The following is a 21,547-nucleotide window of genomic DNA, read 5'->3' as shown; positions in this document are numbered from 1 at the left end:
AAAGAAAGGCACTCCCTCTGACACAATTCACAATAGAAACTGTCAGCAGATGGAAGCTGTAACTTTACAGTGTGAATCTAGAAAAACCATTATATGACTGGGGCCTTAGCTCAGTTGGACAGAAGCTGACTTACCATACACAGTGCTTGAAGTTGAACCCTCACTATTGCATGATCAGGTTTCAAACCAGCTGTGTGAGCACATGCTTCAATCCTAGTTCTTGAGATGTAGTGATCAGAGAATCACAAGTTAAAGGTGATCTTTGTATATGTCGTGAGTTCAAAGCCAGCCTGGGATACATGAGACCTTGATCTTGGTGTGTGTGTGTGTGTGTGTGTGTGTGTGTGTGTGTGTGTGTGTGTGTGTGTGTGTATCAAGACAGGCTTTGTCTGTGTAGGCTTGGCTGTTCTGTTCTATACAGCAGTTTGACCTTGAACTCACAAAAATCTGCCTGGCCCTGCTTCCTGAGTGCTGAGATACAAGATAGGAGCCCCAAGCCCAACAGAGAACTTTTTTTCTTTTAAAGAAAATATTTGTTGAAAATATAGACAAGTGTGTTCATGATCATTAGAAGGAAAAGCCCCACACGAGACAAAAGCAGCAGGCTGTGAGACCAGCAGTGGGACCCTCACTGATTGTGGGTGCTGCAGGTGTGGAAGGAATGACAATAGGGGAAGATGAAAGTCCGGTGAGATCCAGCACCCCCATTTTAGTTTCCTGGTCCTACATGAATGAATGATTTTCCCTTCCTGCAGGCTCCCCATGCCTGGATGTCCTGTTCAAGAGAAAGCGTTACCCAGCATTGGTAACTGGTGGGGAGTGGTGCATTCCCGCCTGGACTTGGAGAAAATAGGGTTGACACTGTTTATTGTAAAGGGAGAAATCTAGGAATATATGACAGGAGAATGGCGTCCTCTGCAATAATTAAGACCTAGCAAAGGCAGAGCTGAGACAGAAGAATTGCATGTCTGCATTAGTTCTGTCTGTGACCAAAGAGCCTGGTTGAAATGGCTTAGAAATAAGTAAGAAGTTGTTTTGTCTTGTGTGGAGCATGTGAGAAGCACTTCAGTTCACAGCCTGGTGGGCCCGGGAGTGGAGAAAGAATGCATGCCTGTTTTCTCTCTTCCCACCTTTTATTCAGAGTGGATCTCAAGCCCATGTGATGGCATCCCTACATTCATGTTGTGTGCCACTAGTAACCTCATATCCTCATAACCACGGGAAATGTGCTCTTTCTCCCAAGTGGGGTGAATCCTGCCTAAGAGGAAATCTTCTGAGGATTAGAGAGAGGCAACCAAGGCCACTCCATTTGTAATGTGAAGACTAATAAGTCTTAGACTGATATTGGTGTTCATGCTTCAAGGTGAAGATCAGACAAGCAAAGCAGCTGGACACCAGCTCTCACTCTATCTCAGAATGAAAGATGATCCTGGCTCCAGCAAACCTCAGACAGCTGCCTCTTCTCACCCTAACTGGAGAATCCTGAGACTTCAGTATCATTCTATCCTCAATGTGGCTGGAGAATGAAAGCCTGATACTGACTACTGAAGACCCTACTCCTATCTTTTATACCCCTCTAGTGCTGGGGATTAAGGTGTGTGATCCCAGGTAGTGAGATCATCTTGGTGTGAGCTCTTCTCTTTGGACTGAATCAATCTTGTGCTGATCAGGCTGGCCTTGGACTCACACAGATCCTTCTACCTCTTAACCCTGAGTCCTAGGATGAAAGGTAGATAGTATCAGCTTCTAGCTCTAAAGCTGGTGGGATTCAAGGTGTGTATCACCACTGCCTAATCTCCATTGCTTGAGGCTGTCTGCTTTCTGAATCCCCAGGTAAACGTTAATAAATCATATATAATATATCAGCACATCATTGCTGATGGTTAGTCTTGAGAGATATTTTGAGCAAAATTAGGTTTGGTTATTATATAAAAACTCTACTACAGAGTGAAGGCCATGTGCTTTATTGTGAGGAAAAGAACCTCAAATACCATTGGACTTACACGTGAACTCAGGACCTGTTGGAAAGGTCATTGAAGGGCGTTGCTTACTGGCTATATCTTCATGCTACAGAACCCAGATCACCAGCATAGGCTGGCCACACCTACAATAGCTGAAGTCTCCCCTCTTCATCAATCAGTAATTAAGAAAATCCAGTGCAATCTTGCCTAAACCAAATTAAGGGAGTCACTTTCTTATGACTCTAGGCTCTGCCAAGTTGGCAAAGAACAAGCAGGAAATGCTTGCCATGGAGCTAAGGGTCTCCAGGCATCTATTGGTCTCAGGTGGAGGAATGCTGGGCTAGCCCATAGTAAGCACTGCTTTGGACCTCTAACCCCACAGAGAACTGAGCATGGTGATGTAATCCCAGCACTAGAGTTGCTGAGGCAGGGGGACCACAAATTCAGGGTCATCCTCAACTACAATTGGGTCTGAGGACAACCTGGGCTACATGAGACCCTTCTGAGAGAAAAAGAAAGGAAGGAAGAATGAGAGGGAGAGGAGGAGGGGTGGAAATGCTGACAGGTACAGGTGTGTCATCCCGGTGGGGTGAAAAGAATCTGGCCTGAGGTTCTCAAAAAGGAAAAGGACACACAGAGCCGGTCTTCAGGACACAGGTGCTGCCCTCACAGGGCTGCTTTGTGACTGCCCTGCTGTGAGGAGATGGGCTGAGGAGATGGCCCCTTGGGCAGTCCCACTCCAGGTCAAGACAAGGTTAGCCAGAAACCCCAACTGCTCTTTCCAGAGTCTGTCACATTTTACATGATCTTCTTCACAAACATTTGAGGGACTTTGGCTTGATACCCGGAAGAACTTAGCCCAGGTGTGTCTTCCTCAGATAATCCCAAAGCTTCAGTTCTAAATCTGTGGGTTTCAACCCTCTTGCTAACATCTATCTGTCAAAGCATTTACAGGACAACTCACAGCAGTAGCAAAATTACAGTTAGGAATTAGCTACAAAAACAATTTTATGGTTGGGGATGCACCACAACATGAGGAACTGTATTAGAAGTTCCCAGCATTAGGTAGGTTGAGAGCCAGTGTCCTATATCAAGGGGGTTCAGTTAGTTTCCTGATGGAAACGTGTTGGTGAGATGATGAGGACAACAATACCTGGGGGTCTGGGCAGGGTCCACAGAGAACGCTGTAGAGGGCTAGCCTGAGGACGCAGGGCACCTGGTGAAGCCGGCAGCTGTTTCTAGGGATTTGTGCTCCTGGCCCAGCTGTAGAAGAACTGGGTTTCTCATACATTATTATCCCAGCCCCTGCTGCAACCCATGGTTAGTTCTCCCCCTTTCCCTGCAGGACTGTGTTTTTAGGAAACTAACAGATCTTTGGACTCCTCACTATGGCACCTGCTATCCTGGGTCTACCCCCAGTCATCCTTAGTCTGGTAACTCCTGGTTACTATAGGGATGAGATGCAGAGACTCTGGATGGTTGTAAGCCTGCGATTTACTCCTGACCATCCAACTCATAATATGGTGAGTTTTGGGGCTCCGGGCAGGCTGTATTCTGATCTTGTGGGTAGCCTTGGTGTGATAGGATGTAGTCTTCTGATAGATATAATCCTGAAAACTGCCATGGACTGTGGCTTTAAACCGCAATCGAACCCGGGAGTCTATAATCTCTGTGATGCTGCAGCTAAAGCATTTTTAGGTATCAAAACTTCTTGCCCCAGGCTGCTGGGAAGTCACTTGAGACAAAGCCCTAGTGTAGGTGTGGCAGATAATATGAGTTCTCTCCCTGCTGTGTCCCTGAGGGCTGTTTGGTCTTACACCTGGGACAAATGACTGAGGTGCCAGTTAACATATCAAAGTGGCCTCTGGACATCAGGTTCTCCCAGCTTCCCTCATTCCCATCCTGTTTCAGGGAATGGCAGACTTGCTTGCCCTCTACCCTGAACTGTGCAGTCCAAGGCCTGAGCCCCAACAACCAACTTTCCCATCACAGCCCACCTACTTTAGTCCTTTCCTATGTAACTCAGCCATTTTGTCTATGCCATTACCTGGCCCAGGCCACCCTGCTTGGTCCTCATCCCATCTCCCCCTCTCCTCTCCTCACTTGGCCAGGCTCACAGTCATCTTCACTCCAAACTCACCCAGATGTCTCCATCTCTGGCTGTGCTCTCCCTTTTATCTACAATAAACCTTCTCCTCCTCCATACCTAGGAGCAGTCATGTCCTTCCTTTTTCATCCTTTTTCCCCATCATCTGGGACCAACTTTGATATATTATTGAACCTCAGTTTGTCCCTGTTTGGAAATCTAACAAGGGGATAATCCTTTGATAGCACCATAAAAATAAAACTTTCAAGTATATATGTGTTTCTCCAAAACTACACCAAATCAAATATAGAAAGTTTTAGCACCAAATATTTTCAGTTAAAAAAAAACTCAGAAAAGAATTCTGTTAGTGAGGAGGTAAACAAAACAGCTTCCATGAGAAAGTTTGTGCAGTCGATAAATTCATTAGAGCCACATGTCTCCCAGGATCCTGCTTCTGGGCAGCCTTGGGTTAAAGTAGCTGTTGGATCCACGTGTGCCTAGAGGGGCAGATGCAGCTTCCAGAACAGCTTCTTGGGCAATTGAGGTAAAGGTGGGGAGGAGAATCTGATGGCTCCTGTAAAAGAATCAACCTGAGGTCCCAGGCAAAGCTGTTGCTAAGGGACACATCCTCTAGAGTGCCCCATGGAGTAGCACTTGAACTGGCTTGTAGTCCAGAAGGGAGTGAGGCTTGTGCTCCTCCTGCCAAAGCCTCTTGAGTCCTTTGGGATTCCAGGTTGTAATGACAGGCCAAGCAGTGTTCTTTTCTCTCTTTATTCCTCATTTCCTTCTTTCTTTTTTTTAAGATTTATTTATTTATTATGTATACAGTGTTCTGCCTGTGTATCAGGACACCAGATTTCATTATAGATGATTGTGAGCCACCATGTGGTTGCTAGGAATTAAATTCAGGAACTCTGGAAGAGCAGTCAGTGCTCTTAACCTCTGAGCCATCTCTCCAGCCCACATTTCCTTCTTTCTTTATCTCTCATTCTATTTTTTATCTTTGTGTCTCTCTCTTGGTTAGTATACCAAGAATTAGTCTGCAATGTTACATTTAACCCCCCCATACACACACATACAGGGCAGAAGCAGGCAGATCTTCTAAGTTCAAGGCCACTATGACCCATATAGCCAGTTCCAGGATACCGAGGTATATAAAGAGATCCTGTCTCAAGTAACTTAAAAATACAAAGCAAATAAATGAATCTTAATATCAAACCAAAACCTGTGAGCCTGAGTTAGGATGCCAGCAGCCACATGAAAAGCCCCATGTGTCTCTGTTGCCCATAACTTCAGTGCTGTGGGGGCGGAGTCAGAGTCCCTACTTCAAAGACATGAGGGAGAAAGTGATGGAGCAGACACCTGAGTCTCCTTTGTCCTTTTCAGACTGTCACATACATGCAACTTGCATCACTCTCACTCTGTCTCTCTCTCTATTTCTGTCTCTCTCTCTCAAATCACACATACTCCACTCTCACACACTCTCACAAACACTGTCACACACACACACATTCTCACACACACTGACTCTCAGAATGCTCTTACTCAAGGATAACTCTCTCACACAATTTATAACTCACACTGTGTGTGCGTGTGAGTGTATATGTGTGTGTTAATATGTGAGAGTATGTGGGATGAGAGTGAGTTTGGGTGAGAATAAGTGTGACTGTGTTTGTGAGTGTGTGGGAGATAGCATGTGAGAGTGTCACTGTGATTCTGTGTGTTTGTGTGTGCACATGAGTTCATACATAGAGTTGCATCAGGGATATTACATTCTTAGTGTGAACTCAGCAAGGATCAGGAGGTTTATTCAATCAGAGGCCTCAGAGGGAAGCTGTTCATTTTGCAGGCTCTGAGGACTGGGGAATACTCCCTGGGCTACCTTGATTAAAAACATCCAGAGACAATGGGAGTTTCAAATAAAACTCCCTTTACTACAAAAACAGGTGGCTTGTCGATATGAGTCCCTGTCCCTTGTTTCTATCCCCTCCACTGCCAACCTAAAGTCTGAAGACCCACAGGGGGACTTACTCTAAAACCTTTTAAGGACCACAACCAGGACAGTGACCTGCCACAGTGTGACAGGTGAATAGAAATGCAGGAATTCACAGGAAGACAGGAGGACACAGTAGGGAGTCTGTGACATGCTTTCTGCTCTGTGGTAACAACTGGCATTTGGTTATAGTTTATAGTGGCTGATTCCTTTTTTTTCATTTTTGTTTGTTTCTTTTTCCAGAGAGGGATTCTCTGTGTAACACTCATGGCTGTCTTGGAACTCACTATGTAGACTAGTCTGATCTCGAACTCAGATCAGCCTGCCTCTATATCCTGACTGATGGGATTAAAGGCATGTACCACCATGCCTGGCTATAGTAACTTTTCCACTTTGTAGCTTTCTATGCAGTCTAAGGTTTCCATTTAGCATTTATTAAAAGCCCAGGAAGCTCATTATCAACACTACATTGCCCTTCATCTGGTAAAGCCATTGCCCCGGGACCTGGTGTGACTGTACTCCTGCACCCACTGTGTCTTTGAATGTTCCGGTGACTGGCTCTGTCACTCTCTAACTTAAGCCCGAGACTGCATCTTTCACCAAATCTTGAGCTAGACTGCAGTCAGGAACCCCCAGTGGTCCTCCCGTCTCAGCTTCCCACAGCCCTGGCACATGTGTGACTGTGGCTTTTACATGGGAGTTTTAGATCCACTCTAAGGTTCTCATGTGTGTGCAGCTAGTACACTTAACCTGTGAGGCTGTCTCCCCAGAATCTGTCTCCGTTTTCACAGGAGAATTTTTAAAAGTCTGGAAATTGTCCAGATAGAGCCCCAGGGCCCAACTGACCATCTGTAAAAGGTGCTGTGTGTCTGGAGACTGTGGCTGCTGTGTGGGAGAAGCTGGGGATGAGCAGGGATGGGCAGAGGGAGGTCAGGGTCAGACCAGGCAGAAGAGCAGCAGACATCCCAGGCCCTGGGGAAGACAGAGGTATTGGAGAACAGGCAGTGGTAAGGTTTGGAACCTCTCATCTTGACTTTTGCAGCCAAAACATCTAGGCCAGCACCCAGGCATGTCTAATGGTATGTGTCTCTAATGTACCTCTCCCTTCTCCTGCCTTCAGCCTCGAGCCTGTATAAGTGTCAGTTTGTGGCAGGTGAGCGAATGCTGCTTGAAGTCCTCATCCCCTTTTTCATCAAGTTTAACATGTCTCCCCTTGAAATGGCAGAGACTTCCTCTGGAATTGTACTGTGGGACAGACCAAATGTACTGGATAATGGCGGCACATGTCCAGGTAAGTGTGTGCTGCCTCCCAGTGAAAGCTGCAGCAGGCAGGTGTCAGATGCAAATGCTTCCCACCCCAGGAAAGTATTTTCCTTCCCTTCATTCACACTTTGTGTGTGTCACATCATTCATCTCTATTTCCTTCATTTACCTGTCCCTTCCCATCCATCCCCTGACATCGCAACCACTTCCTCAAAAGTAAAATTAAATTTAAGAGATAAAAGTACAAAATGTGAGAAAAACATAAGCCTCATCACGGAAGCTGTAGAGTGATACAGGGAGTCATGCAGTAAACACTCTTATCCATATATGTTTGCTTGCAAGTGTTCATTGCAGAGACTCATTGGTCTGCGTCAAGGCATTTGGTTTCGGCTACACTATCCATGCGCTGGACCCACACTGGCATTCTGTTGATTATTCTGCTGCTGCCCTGTGTAGTGGAAATCCTGCGGCATTGAGTCTGCAGTTGCTATTCCTTCAAGTCCTCTGGCAGATCACAGATGGTCGTGATGGTGGAGAGGACCAACAAGAATTCCTGGATCTGGGCCTGGGTAGTGGCAAGGTTGCTCAGCCTGCCACCTCTGCCTTGTCCTCACCCATAGGGTGAGCTCTCCAGCATTGCCCTGGGAAACTCACCCCTTGCAGACATGAGCAAGGGGTGGGGACAGTTGTCCTAGTTTCATTTCCTCAGGGTCAGATCTCCCAAGGCTGCACCTAGAGTCAGCTCTACTGTGTTGTCCAGGGGTGGCAGAGGGGACACTCCCCTGAGAGCTGCAACTGACGAGTGACAGGAAGAGCTCTCCTAGGGAGATTCTCACCTCTCCTTCATTCACTCTTCCTTCAAGGGCTCTAACAGGATCACTTTTATTGGAGAATTTTGTGAGTGTTGTTGTGTGACAAAACCTTTCCTGGGGGAGGTGAAACATACTCATCTCCTCACCCCAGGGAGAGAACTCACTACAGACCAAATACAGATAGCACCAAGTTCATCTGGGTGCAGCAATGTGTTTTATTGGGGTCACTTATAGAAATATGGGTGAGGGTGAGAGATCATAGGAACAGATTACAGGAGCAGAAATGACACAAAGACAGCTGCATCACCAAAGGACACCCAGCACTGATGACAGAAGGCTCACAAAAGCTGGGACCCTGGAGCACACTGTACAGCCTGCTGGCAGCTCAGCAGGTTGGAGAGTGTCCTTTCCAGGTGCTGCAGTTGGGCTAAACCCCTTCCAGGAAGAGTTGCTGGTATCTGCTTTGCTGGGTGGCTTTTCTTGTGAGTGTCTTTGCTGCTTGGCTCTGCTTCCTCTGCCAGGGAGGAGACTCATGAATCTGGTTAGTTTCGGGGAGTTCTTGAACATATTTTTGTTGTTGCCCTCTCTGATTCAGGAGCCTGTCAATACAACAGATGGGGCAGAGGAGGAGAGAGAGAATGCATCTGTGCACACATGTGGGGACCTCTGCACAGTGGGGCAGGTGTGGAAATAATGCCTCCCTCTGGCTAGAGATTCCACACCCCAGATCCCCTTCTGCCCTTTATCCTCTGTGCTGTCTCAAGTCTGAATGTCATTGTCTAGGAACTGACTAGATGTGTGTCACCCAGGACTCTGATGGATCTTCTTGCTCCTGCAGATTGGTGACTTAGAGCAACTGGACTTAAAGCTTGGGATCCCAATGCGTAAGGCAGACATCAGAAGGCTTTCTCTCCATGTAGGAAGAGGGTGCTGGTGTCTTTCCCTTGGTTTCCTTGTGTGGCCACCTGTCACCCTTCTTCCCTGGATACAAGTGTTGTGAGCTGACCTGACAGCATGCACATGGTCACCCACAGTTGTGGAATCATTTCGTGTGTCCAGGGCTCCAGGAAACAGCTAAGCATATTGGGTCCTGAGACCACAGAGCCCTGGAATAGGAGTGATGGAACTAGAACCTAGTGACCATGTCTCTCCTGTTTAATCACACTGGAGTGCTGGGTGGTATTGGCCCAAGAGGAACTACACTGGGCATCTCCCCCTGCTTGGAGGCAGCACTACTTGTCTGAGGAGAGAGTGGTCCAGTGGATGGGTTGGAGCTTGACTGGCTGGAGCATAGCCTTTGGGTTCAGTATCAAATTCTGCAGGAGTTCTCTAAGCGGTCTCTCCTTGGTCCTCTCTAGGTGATGGTAGCTCTTCTGGGCCCTGACTCTTGCAGCCTCAGTGAAGATTTTATGCATCTATTTCTCTGCTTGCTCCACACATTTCCAGTTTCCAGTCCCTCCTGCTTGACTCAGCTCTGGACTTCACATGATTGGCTTCTATGAACTTGTAATGTCTGTGTTCTGAGCCTTCTCCGTTCCTGGGTACAGGTTGGCTTTCTTACCTGCTTTGTGCCTCTGATAGTGACCTCAGAGATGACCCTTCTAAAGAGACCTCATCCATGTGAACCCCTCTCCTGGGCTCCCAGTGCAGCATGCCCCTCAGGTGACTCTGATCTGGAGGTGCCTGTGGAGCAGATATGGATGAGGACTCCATGCCCTGTGGATCTCTGAGCTACCAATGCTGGCTGGAAGTTGACCTGGAGCTGGGCAGAGGACTCTGTGTTCCGTGCTTGAAGACATAATGGGATGTGCACAGGGAGCATCTGGTCACTTCTCCCACGTGCTCAGGACTTGGCTCCCAGCAATGATGCTGACCCTAACGCCTGCCCCAAACTTGTTTTTAACTAATTAAACTTACTACTTTTACTTAAGTTCTGTGCTGGCCTGGTCTGTCTATATCTAAATTCTAAAGCATTAAGTGGAAGTTGATGCCCAAACATTACAGGAGCACTGTGTGACCTCTTCAGGACATTTCCTCACTGGGAGGATGGTTCCTGGTGCATTTCAGCAGCAGGTTACCTGGGGAAGGTCTAATAGGGTGGCTGTATGGGAGCTGGGTGAAGCTGTGCTGGGCATAGAAAAAGAAGCTGTGGCTTAACCTGGAGGGAGGGAGAGTGGTCAGTGACTTACAGAGTCAACACAGGAGCCACACTGTTAAGGGAAGCTTTTTCTTTGCTAGCCGCTGTGGTTTATCCCCCGCCAGCCGCCTGGGCTCTGCCGAGATGTAGTTCCCCAAATAACACACAGGAGGCTATATTAATTATGAAGCTGTTGGCCTTGCTTGTCTCTTACTGGCTAGCTCTGACTTAAGTAATTACCCCATAATTGTTAATCTAAGTATGTCTCTTACCGGAGAGGTTTCCGGGCTTCCTACCCCAATGGCGTTACATCTCGAACTCTCTTGTGTTTCTCCTTCCCAGAATCCTCCTGGACTCCTAGCCCCACCTATCTAGATTCCTATTGGCCAGCAGTAATTTATTGACATATACACAGGACTTCCCCAACATCTCCTCTTTTCTGTTTAAACAAAAAGAAAGGTCTTAACTTTAACATAGTCAAATTGTGTATGACAGAACAGTTATCAAGTAAGAACACAGTTACAACATTTTGTCTATTAACATTTAGCAAGATCTAAAGAAAATATCATCCATCCCATCCTTGTGAGTCCAAAGTCCTATATGTAGCTTATCTTTTATCATCACTAAGGAAAACTATAATTATAACTATCTGTCTTCAACTCCATCAAAGACCACAGAAGGATAACATATAAACACTAGGATTGACAGAGGTATCTTACTGCCTGGACAGTCACCCGAAGTTCCTCTGTAACGTTGGGGCATCCATCTTCAGCCCATAGGCCACAATGTGTCTGGAACACTTCTCAGCAAAGCAGGAAATTTCAAACTGTCCATCTGCGCTGGCAGTCTGTCAGTCATTTTTCTTTGTCCTGTAGAAAGTCTCTTAGACTCTTTCATGAGGCAGGAACCCTATAAGACTGAGTTCACCAGCCACTTTTCTGTGGGTCCTGCATGTCCCGATTATACAACAACAGTTAAGCAGTACAGGCAAGAGCAGTTTCTTGGCCAAATGGCTAATCTTGCCATGTTGAAAGCAAACTCCATAATAAGTTTCTTCGATGCCCATCTTCCTCTCATACGTAATTGGTGCTGCCAGGAGCAGACATTTCGCATTGTCAAGAAAAACCCTAAGCCATTTTAAATGCCATTTTCTGAAGGTCTTTGAGAGGTTTGAAGACTGTTTATCTATCTCAAATATTTTTCTGTATATCTAGAAAACCTAACTAACCTAACTATAAGTTCTGACTATTAAAAGTAACTATCTATAATCTGTATTCAATTATGCATTACGTTTTAAAAGATCAGTATAAGCACAATACTTAATCAAGAAAAGAAATATACACATCACAAAATTGACCTTGAATTTGTATCAATAAATGAAAAACAATACCCATACCATAATTCCCTTTTTTACCATTAAAATTCACTACAGGCCAGAGGGAGAAAGTGTCCTTGCACATGAAGACACCAGATGTCAAGGGAGCAGCACAGAGGGGACAGAGGCCGGGTACTGTGAACATGTCCTTCCTTCAGCTGATCCACAGGAAAGAAAGGCACTGTCTCTCACACAATTCACAGGAAGAAACTGTCAGCAGATGGAAGCTGTAACTTTACAGAGTGAATCTAGAGACACCCTTATAGGGCAGTGGCTTTAGCTCTGTTGGTCACAAGCTGACTTACAGGTATAATGCTCTAAGTCGATCCCTCAGTTTTTCCTGATCAGGGTTCAAACCAGCTGTGTGATCACATGCTTGAATGCTAGTACTGGAAATGTAGAGGTCAGAGAATCACTAGTTCAAGGTGATCTTTGTGTATGTCATGAGGTCAAAGCCAGCCTGTGATACATGAGACGTTGAGTTTGGGATGTGTGTGTGTGTGTGTGTGTGTGTGTGTGTGTGTGTGTGTGTGTGTGTGTTTCAAGACAGGCTTTGTCTGTGTAGCCTTCGCTGTTCTCTTCTGTCGAGCAGTTTGTCCTTGAACTCACATAAATCTCCTGCCCCTGCTTCCTGAGCACTGCAATACAAGAGAGGATCCCCACAGCCTAGACAAGACCTTGTTTTTCTTTTATAGAATGTATTTGTAGAAATTATAGACAATTGTGTTCATGATCATTAGAAGGAAAAGCCCCAAACCAGACAAAAGCAGCAGGCTGAGACCAGCATTGGGACTCAAGTTCACAATGACTCTGGGGATTCTCTGAGGACAGAAAACAGAGCAGCAACTCACTCCAGTGGAGAGTGGAGCACAGTGAGGACGAAGGCGGGTGTGAGAGCTGTGCATGCTCACCCTGGTTCTGGGCAGGGACCCGTGGGGCATTTAGACAATATATGGAGATGTATGGTGGCTTCTCCTGCAAGTTGAGGGCCTCTCTGCCTCTACGTGGAGCAGGCTTTCTCTCATGGGCATCAAGGGCATTTGGGTCAGATCCTGCATTGTCTTGGGATGTCCTGAGTGAGTACACAGGGTGAATAGCAGCATCTGTCCCCTGGACCTAAGGTGTCTCCAGACACTGCCTCATATCTTGGGTTTGGGAGTTGAGATAATTTCCAGCCTCGAGGTCATTATAGGGACGGTGCTCAGAGTCCTAATGGTACCATGCAGGGGTGACCAAGCTCTGTATTCCAGTACTGCCCTGTCCTATGAGATGCTGAGTTGATATGGGATACTGGTCCCCTGGGGAGCCAAATTGTCTACTTGACTAGGTTTAGGATCACTTGGATTGCTATTGAGGCATGCCAAGGTGTGTCTTGAAGTGTTTTAAAATAGAACTGAAGAGAAGACCCTCACTGATTGTGGGTGGCCCCTCTCCATTAGCTGCAGGTGTGGAAGGAATGAAATAGGGGAAGATGAAAGTCAGGTGAGATCCAGCACCCCATTTTAGTTTCCTGGTCCTCCATGGATGAATGATTTTTCCTACCTGCAGGCTCCCCATGCCTGGACATCCTGTTAAAGTGAAAGCATTACCCAGCATTGGGGGCTGTTCCAGTGATACCCCCTCAGAAACAAACCAGAACACAGAGACTGGTGGGGAGTGGTGCATTCCTGCCTGGACTTGGAGAAAATAGGGTTGACACTGTTTATTGTAAAGGGAGAAATCTAGGAATATATGACAGGAGAATGGCGTCCTCTGCAATAATTAAGACCTAGCAAAGGCAGAGCTGAGACAGAAGAATTGCATGTCTGCATTAGTTCTGCCTGTGACCAAAGAGCCTGGTTGAAATGATTTAGAAATTAGTAAGAAGTTGTTTTGTCTTGTGTTGGGCATGTGAGAAGCACTTCAGTTCACAGCCTGGTGGGCCCGGGAGTGGAGAAAGAATGCATGCCTGTTTTCTCTCTTCCCACCTTTTATTCAGAATGGATCTCAAGCCCATGTGATGGCATTCCTACATTCATGTTGTGTGCCACTAGTTACCTCATATCCTCATAACCACGGGAAATGTGCTTTTTCTCCCAAGTGGGGTGAATCCTGCCTAAGAGGAAATCTTCTGAGGATTAGAGAGAGGCAACCAAGGCCACTCCATTTGTAACGTGAAGACTAATAAGTCTTAGACTTACATTGGTGTTCATGCTTCAAGGTGAAGATCAGACAAGCAAAGCAGCTGGACACTAGCTCTCACTCTATCTCAGAATGAAAGATGATCCTGGCTCCAGCAAACCTCAGACAGCTGCCTCTCCTCAACCTGACTGGAGCATTCTGAGACTTCAGTATCATTCTATCCTCAATGTGGCTGGAGAATGAAAGCCTGACACTGCCTTCTGAAGACCCTACTCCTATCTTTTATACCCCTCTAGTGCTGGGGATTAAGGTGTGTGATCCCAGGTTCTGAGATCATCTTGGTGTGAGCTCTTCTCTTTGGACGGAATCAATGTGGTACAGATCTGGTTGGCCTTGGACTCACTCAGATCCTTCTACCTCTTAATCCTGAATCCTAGGATTAAAGGTAGGTAGCATCAGTTTCTAGTTCTATGCCTGCTGGGATTAAAGGTGTGTATCACCACTGATTCATCTCCATAGCTTGAGGCTATCTGCCTCCCGAATCCTCAGGCAAGCTTTAATAAGTCATATACAATATATCACCACATTGTTGCTGATGGTTAGTCCTGAAAGATATTTTGAGCAAAATTAGGTTCGGTTATTATATAAAAAACTCTACTATAGAGTGAAGGCCATATGCTTTATTGTGAGGAAAAGAACCTCAAATACCATTGGACTTAAACGGGAACCCAGCAAGGTAAATGTTCATAATAACCGAAGGTGTTAACAGACAAGTTTTCTTTGTATGGAATCAAAAAGAAAGCCAATGGAAAATCACTTAAAATGCTCTGTGCAGCAGATTTTAAAACACTAGTAAGGGCTCACAAACAAGCCTTCCAGGTAAGGTCAGGCTATGCTGCACAATAGTCCTGTGAACTCTGCAGGTCACTGTTGATACCTCAGTGTCTTCATAATCAAATAGAAACAGATTATAAGAAAGATGCTAACCCAATGATTTAGTGTAATAGCCTCAGACACTTGTTCAAAACTGTAAGGTAACATATGGAATTATATATACCATTGTATAATGTATAAATACAACAAAACAAAATCAGTTCTACATACATGATCTGACCCAGAGGAAGGGTGATAGAATTCTGGGTGGGAAGAGCTGGGGGTCAGAAGGGAATTCTCACACATGATGGAGCTATTCACTGCAGGAAGTGCTTCTAACAGAGGCTGCTACAGGTCTGGGTAACAAGGCACAGGAGAGGCTGGAAACACAGGGAGGAGACTCACAAATGAAGGGTAGGAGAACACTGAGTCCAACATGCACCACATGGGCATAAAGATTAGTCTATGCTAAAGACCCTGACAGGCAATGAGTATAAGTACCTTCCATACATTCTTTCTTACTGAACCCCACAGGGAAGATGCTGGCCGTACACCAGAAGTAAGGTAACACTGCTATCACCAGGAATGCGAGATCCAGACTCACTATTACCACTGAATCAAATATATGACAAGAAGCACGAAAGACAAGCTTATTCAGACTCATGGTTTGAGGGAGTAAAATACATCATGGTGTAAGGCATGGTTATGCATGGCTGTATCGTGACAGGAATGTGAGGCATCTTTTCAATTCTTGTTGGATCAGGAAACAAACAGAGAGAGATCATAGCTGAAGTGGCAGGGCACTGACACCTCAAGGCATTCTGACATCTAGCAAACACCTTGTGTCCTGGGCTTTGCCTCCTAATGGTTGCACAGCCTTGTAAAACTGCACTACAGTATGAGTCTGCTCACGTGAGCCAGTGAAAGACATTTCACCCCGAAGACAGACAAAAGGCGGAGGGAAATCTATGCAAGTCTCCATCTCATGAGTCTCCTCTGTCGTCAATTGTCACAGACACCTAGGTGGTCACATTTCTACCATTTCCCATGGTCAGTCCCACTGTATGTACTGACCTGTGTTTATTTTGTTCTCCATTTCCTCATGGTGGGTTCTGCCTCACTGGAGACTTATATCAAATGCCTGTGTATACTTTTGTCTGTGTCAACTGAATTGTCCTGGAGGGCCTAAGACTTAAGAAGATAGAGGTGATATTTTGTTCCCCTCATAGAATTGAGGTGACTTCAAAGTGTCAGTAAAGGATACATTAAGCAATATGTACTTTGTAGCATCTGGCTAGGATTTATTCCTAGCATTCCAGAGACAGAAAGAGGTGTTTGTCTCTGAAGTTTGTTGCCAGTGCCTGTTCTCCACAATGAGTTCCAGGCCAGCTAGAGCTATCTTCATATTGAGATCCTGCTTTGAGAAAACCAAAAGTAAACAATTGGCTAAGCATAAATTTACAAGACTTGTCTATGTGGTTATATTAGTATATTTTATATGAATTTAATCCAGATGGCTTAATGAGTTAAATAAATGAAATGACAATGCATTGTGAGAACTGGAACCCCAAATTACAAAGAAACCTTCCCAAGAGCATTAAACATAGACCACACACAGCATGAATGTGGAAGCTGTGACTGAGTTTACTGAAAAATGAAAATTTTCTGCTTGGCAAGAAGAAAAAAAAACAACAAAAGTAAAATTTAAAAGTACTGGAAACAAGGAAGCCTGAATAAAGGGCAAAGGTAAATGGGGATAGACCTTCCATGGATTTCTCCCCCAAGTATAGTGTGCATATCTCTAGACAGATCCCTTCAATCCCTGAGCCCCGAACACCTCTCTGCAAACACAGTTTTCATGCCCCTTCTGAATTACTTTCCAGATAACAAGACAAATGGAAGAACCAGATTTTCCTTATTTTCTATTCTATACAAAGATATAGTAAGAAGAGAAAATGACAATAATGCTTTCATTTTGAATTCTTCACTGTCAGGCCCCTAAGTCACAGTCGCTGTAGTTCTCCATGGTTTTGTTTTATGCTTAATTTTTATAAAGTCTCAGATGGTCCCTTGGGCTCCTTTCTTAGATGCCTCAAGCCCTTTGTTAAAAACCAGCAGACTCAACTGGGAGTCTCCTGTGCCCAGCCCTGGAGGCCTGAGTCTGCCAGAATTTATCCATCTCCTTGCTACCCGGATGTCTGAGAAGCACCCACCTCAGTAGCACATAGCAACAAGTGATAATCTGTCTTGAACCCCCCACCTCCAAATATTCACTTATGCAACAGGGCTGGCTTTACAGATATCACCATTCCTGGGAGGTGTCTGTTTGTGACATCTAGCACTCTACTGACCCCAAGGGTTGGTTTGTCTAATGAGATTGGGTAGCAGCATATCCCTTCATCTCTTAAGAGTCCATGTGGATCCTTCTAGAAGCTTCTTCCTTAGTGTACATAGAACAGCGGTTCTCAACCTGTGGGTTGAGTCCCATACAGGAGGAATTGATCTAACCTTTACTGCCTCATATTTTAGATATTCTGCACAGCAGATTTTTATAATTGATTCATAATGGTACTAAATATACAGGTATGAAATAGCAATGGAAATGGTTTTATGGTTGGGGAGTCACCACAACATGAGGAGTGCAGTATTAGGAAGGTTGAGGACCCCTGATACAGAAGGAGCATGCTCTGTCAAGGGTAATGGAGTAGCTGTCCTCCACAGACATGCGGTGCAGGACTGTACATCAGCAGACCACAGACAACCAACACAGGGAGCAAGCTTTGTTACAAGGGGGAAGCAGGAAGCTCAGAAAGTCAAGTATAAGATCAAGGTCATACAGTAAACGCCTGGACTAAGCATGGCACTCAGGCGTTTGTATGGACAGCAAACCTATATGCTCTTAAGTACTTGGTTAATAGGGCCTCTGTCTTCTGAAAGTCAATTCAGTGCAAATGTACACAGCCTGGGTGCTGTCCTGGCAATAGAAACCCACCCACCACTGGGATGCACCCCATCCATGTATGAAGTAGGCCCAGCCATGCTAAGAATTGGAAAGGAGTAGAGCTTGAGTATGTTCTGGGGAGGCTTGGGTATGTTCCGGGGAATACTGCTATAGAGGAAACCAGTGCTTTAACTGAAGGCTGAATGAAAGGATACAGGAAATTTAATAATGGTGGGAGCCAGGAGGCCCTCTCTTAGGCTGGACCCTGAAGCCCTGGATTTTCTAACTTACTTAAAATTGGAAAATACCAAGAGTGTTCTAGAGACACACTCTCTGTCTGTTACGGCCTAGGGAAGCAGGAATGGCCGGGGTAAGTACACTTAACCCAGGATGTTCCTCCAGCCACACAGAATGCATCCAGCTCTGTCTTCCTTCATCTCCTCTCACCAGAGCAAGCAGGAAGTGAAAGCTCCTGTCTGGTGATGCAGAGGTCATCATTCTCAAGGGCAGGGTGTGCCCAGTGATGATGGAGAAAGTGCGGATTCTGGATTTGCTTGTAGACCATCTTATCCTGGAGCAGGAGGTCTTATTTTGGGAGCAGTGTCTGTGAGTAGATCTTGTCTGGATCCTGGTTCTGACCATGAGGAAATGTGAAGGGGGAAGCCAGGCTGATGCTGGGACAAGAGAGTGTACCAACTACTCCAAACTGTGCTTCTTAGGATAGACAGCACCTACTAGGCTGATATTCTAACCAGGGGCCAGCAGAGAAAGTATAAAGGGGGCAGAGGGAAGGAAAAGGAGGGCTTACTGTGTGCAGTAACATCTCGGAATTGGTGCCTGTTGGGCCCCAGACCCCACAGATCTCTGTGCATTCTTGTCAGCTGATACTCACAGGTGCATCCTGTTCTCTAGTCCTGGCTTACAGCCCAGGCCTTGCCCCAGTGACATCAATATCTAGAAAGAGGAAGGCATAGACTCTGATGCCTGGGATTTCCCCACTGTGCTGTATGTCTGTGTATAAGGCGGCCCCCTTCTTGCAATACTCACACACACGCGCGCACACACACACACACACACACACACACACACACACACACACACACACACACACTTTCTTAGCACAAACGGCCAGATGGATTGTCTTTTATTTAAATCTCCAGGCTTTTGCCCTATACATTAGACTTGCTTATGGCCTGGGTGCCATAGGTGCCCTCCGAGCAGGCAGGCAAGGGCTGCAGGACTTGGCCACAGGGAGACTCTTTTGGCAATGTTTTGTCACTGGGGTGTTTTATCTTGCGCAGTTCAAGGAGAAACTACTAATGCTAACCACCCCTGTGCTTGAAGAAACTTCCCTTCTGAAATGGACCCAATTCCAATGAAGCCGCTGCTGTATCCTTGCCCACCCTGCGCTTGATGTAGCTGATGCAAAGGTGTAAGACGAGAGCGAGGATGAGCCTGGAATAACCGAGGACGCAGAGGCGTCTGTCCACAAACGCAGGGCATAATGGTCATTTGTCACCTGAGTTCTCTGGAAAGAGGACCAGGAACAAACATTTGTATGTATCTTATCTTAGTTTCCTCTGGCTGTGATGAAACACCATGACAAAAGCAACTTTTAACAGAAAGCATTTGATTTGGGACTGATGGTCCTGAGGGTTAGTCCGTGACCAGCATGGTGGGAGCATGGCAGATGGGCAGGCAGAGAGCTGGACCAGCAGCAGAGAGTGTACCTCTTATAATCCCCAGGCATGAGGCAGATTGAGCCAACTGATTATGGATGGACATTTGAAACTCCAATCCTGCCCTGAGGAACACACCTCCTACATCAAGTCTACACCTCTTAAGACAACCCAAACAGTTTTACCAACGGAGGAACAAATATTCAAATATACAAGCCTATTGAGGCCATCCCCATTCAGATATATCCATCTTGTCAGCAAGCACACATAACACAGAATTTTAAAATATAACATTTAAAGGGCCTGACTCTAAAAACCTAAAAATAGGCAGTACCAAACCTCAGAATAATATTACAGACAGGGTAAAACTCAGGGAGACATGTTGGTTCCAACATGGGGGTTCTTAATTCTTTTCACACAGACTCAGAGATTTTGATTGTGCAAATCTGAATCCCATCAGGCTTTGGGCCTGGGATAAGGTGGTTAATGTGACAACTCTAATTTTACTTGGAAATGCTCAGGGTAGAGGCTAACTTGAATAGTCAGCATACTCCAGAGAAACAGAACTAATGGGACACGTGTGCCTGCAGGAGGATTTGAGATTGGAGTTGGCACACATGATGATAGAGCAAGTCCAAACCTGCAGTGGGCCAGCCAGACTCAAGATGGCGGATGGTGAGTGTCCACTGTGAAGGCTGTGCCACTGAAGGTTCTCTCTGGCTCAGGGACTGTCCCCAATTTCTTTACACTAATGTCACAAAAAGACTGACCAAACACTCTTGGGGAAGGCAAGGGTCTATTGGCTTACAGGACACACTCCATTGCTGAGAGAAACCAGGGTGGAGCTCTAGGCAGGAACCTGGAAGCAGGAAATGAAGCAGAGGCTAGGAGGTAGCTGCTTCCTGTCTACTCCTCTTGTCTTGCTCAGCCTGCTCTGGTATACACTCAGGAACACCAGGACATGGGTGTCATAAATCATAAGTCAGCTGGATTCTGTTACACCAATCCTGGCTTGTGTCAAGTTGACAAAAAAAAAAAAAAAAGCAGTTCAGGGAAATTGGTGGGTATTGGTGTCCACTATCATGTTGGGCCCAGGAATCTAATTTGAGTCTTCAGGAAGAGTGACAAACACCTTTGCTGACTGAGTCGTCTCCCCAGCCTAAGGATGGTCTTTTTGTTCTGGTGAGATCCTTCAACTGATGGGATGAGGCTCAACACAATAAGGAAGCCAATCTTCTTTACCCCAAGTTCACTGAAGTAAACATGAGCTCTAATTGAGAGGTGAATCTGGCCACCACAACAGATGATCTAGAAGAACAGTAAAGCTTTGGGGTGACAGGTGACACTGTGAGCTGTGAAAACCCATTTTATTTCTATTGTTTTTTCAGACAGAAGGTTCAGCTCAAATGTAGGCACAATAATTGCCTGAAACAGAAATAGAGTCCAGAGACAGACATGGGTATGCCCCTACCTCTGCTTGAATTAGCATTTCCTTCCCTTGAGAAAGAGCACCAGGTCACTGTCTGAGCCTTTGTCCCAGGAGTTGAGGACACCCATCGTTGTGTGGTCTCTTAATGTGTTGAGTTCCCTATCTGCATCCTAAATCATGGTTCTTCAGTTCCAAGTCCAACCATGCCCTGATGTGGTGGGTTCTCTACCTCAAGTCTAGCCCAGTACCCTGGAATGTCAGAGAGAGGTGTGCTAACAGCACAGCATCCTTCCTTCTATCCCCCAAGGCCAGCATAGTGCCCCTGCCTGTGGTCTGGAATCACTCCACTCCAACTGATGCACCTGTACTCAGTTCCTGGGGCTTGGGAAGGGCTCCCTCTGCAAGGAGAGGTCAGCATTGCTTGGCAGAGCTCATGGATGGGGAAGAGAAATTAAATGGAGACAATGCTGCATCTTAACATCTCTCCATGCCAGGTAGCAGAGAGGGGCCGGTTGGCCAGGATACATTACCTCCTGTCAGCCATGGTGGGGACAATGACTAGATAGAGGACAAAAGGACCACCTTCCATGAACATCATTCCTTCCAGAGACACATTCTCAGCCTCTACCTGTGATCCAGTAATTCTAGGGGCTCAGCTAAGATTGGCAGCAAAGCGTCAGAGCCAAGAATAGGTGAGTCACAGGATCCCACTGCCAACCACCTCACTCAGGCCACACCATCCATGCCTCAGTTTCTTCCTCTGTGAAATGGGGTCTGCAGTCTCTAGTCTAAAGATGCAGTACCTAGTGTCTTAGGGTCACTATTGCTGCAAAGAAACACCTTGACCACATGGATGTTGGGGGAGGTTTCCTTGTCT

The 21,547-nt window shown here is 46.0% G+C and overlaps 1 protein-coding gene across 8 annotated transcripts; it reads left to right on the top strand.

The window, feature by feature from the left end:
• Positions 1–3,156: 3,156 nt before the first annotated feature.
• Positions 3,157–9,754, top strand: LOC121139254 (protein TCL1B2-like). 8 transcript variants are annotated; one of them, XR_005876157.1, is made up of 5 exons: positions 3,157–3,484; positions 7,161–7,193; positions 7,266–7,331; positions 8,899–8,999; positions 9,474–9,579. XR_005876157.1 is itself a non-coding variant. In XM_040742551.1 (5 exons), exons 1-5 carry the CDS (start codon positions 3,350–3,352, stop codon positions 9,497–9,499), a joined length of 306 nt encoding a protein of 101 aa, XP_040598485.1. In that variant the 5' UTR covers positions 3,222–3,349; the 3' UTR covers positions 9,500–9,579. The 8 variants fall into 8 exon arrangements, 4 of the variants coding, with proteins under 4 accessions (XP_040598485.1, XP_040598483.1, XP_040598484.1 ...); XM_040742551.1 differs by having other exon boundaries at positions 3,222–3,484; positions 8,954–8,999; XR_005876156.1 differs by having other exon boundaries at positions 3,163–3,484; positions 7,161–7,331; positions 8,925–8,999.
• Positions 9,755–21,547: the final 11,793 nt, after the last annotated feature.

Source organism: Mesocricetus auratus, unplaced genomic scaffold, assembly GCF_017639785.1.
Source record: "Mesocricetus auratus isolate SY011 unplaced genomic scaffold, BCM_Maur_2.0 Super-Scaffold_15014, whole genome shotgun sequence".
Taxonomy (NCBI): domain Eukaryota; kingdom Metazoa; phylum Chordata; class Mammalia; order Rodentia; family Cricetidae; genus Mesocricetus; species Mesocricetus auratus.
This window is presented reverse-complemented; position numbering and strand designations above follow the sequence as displayed.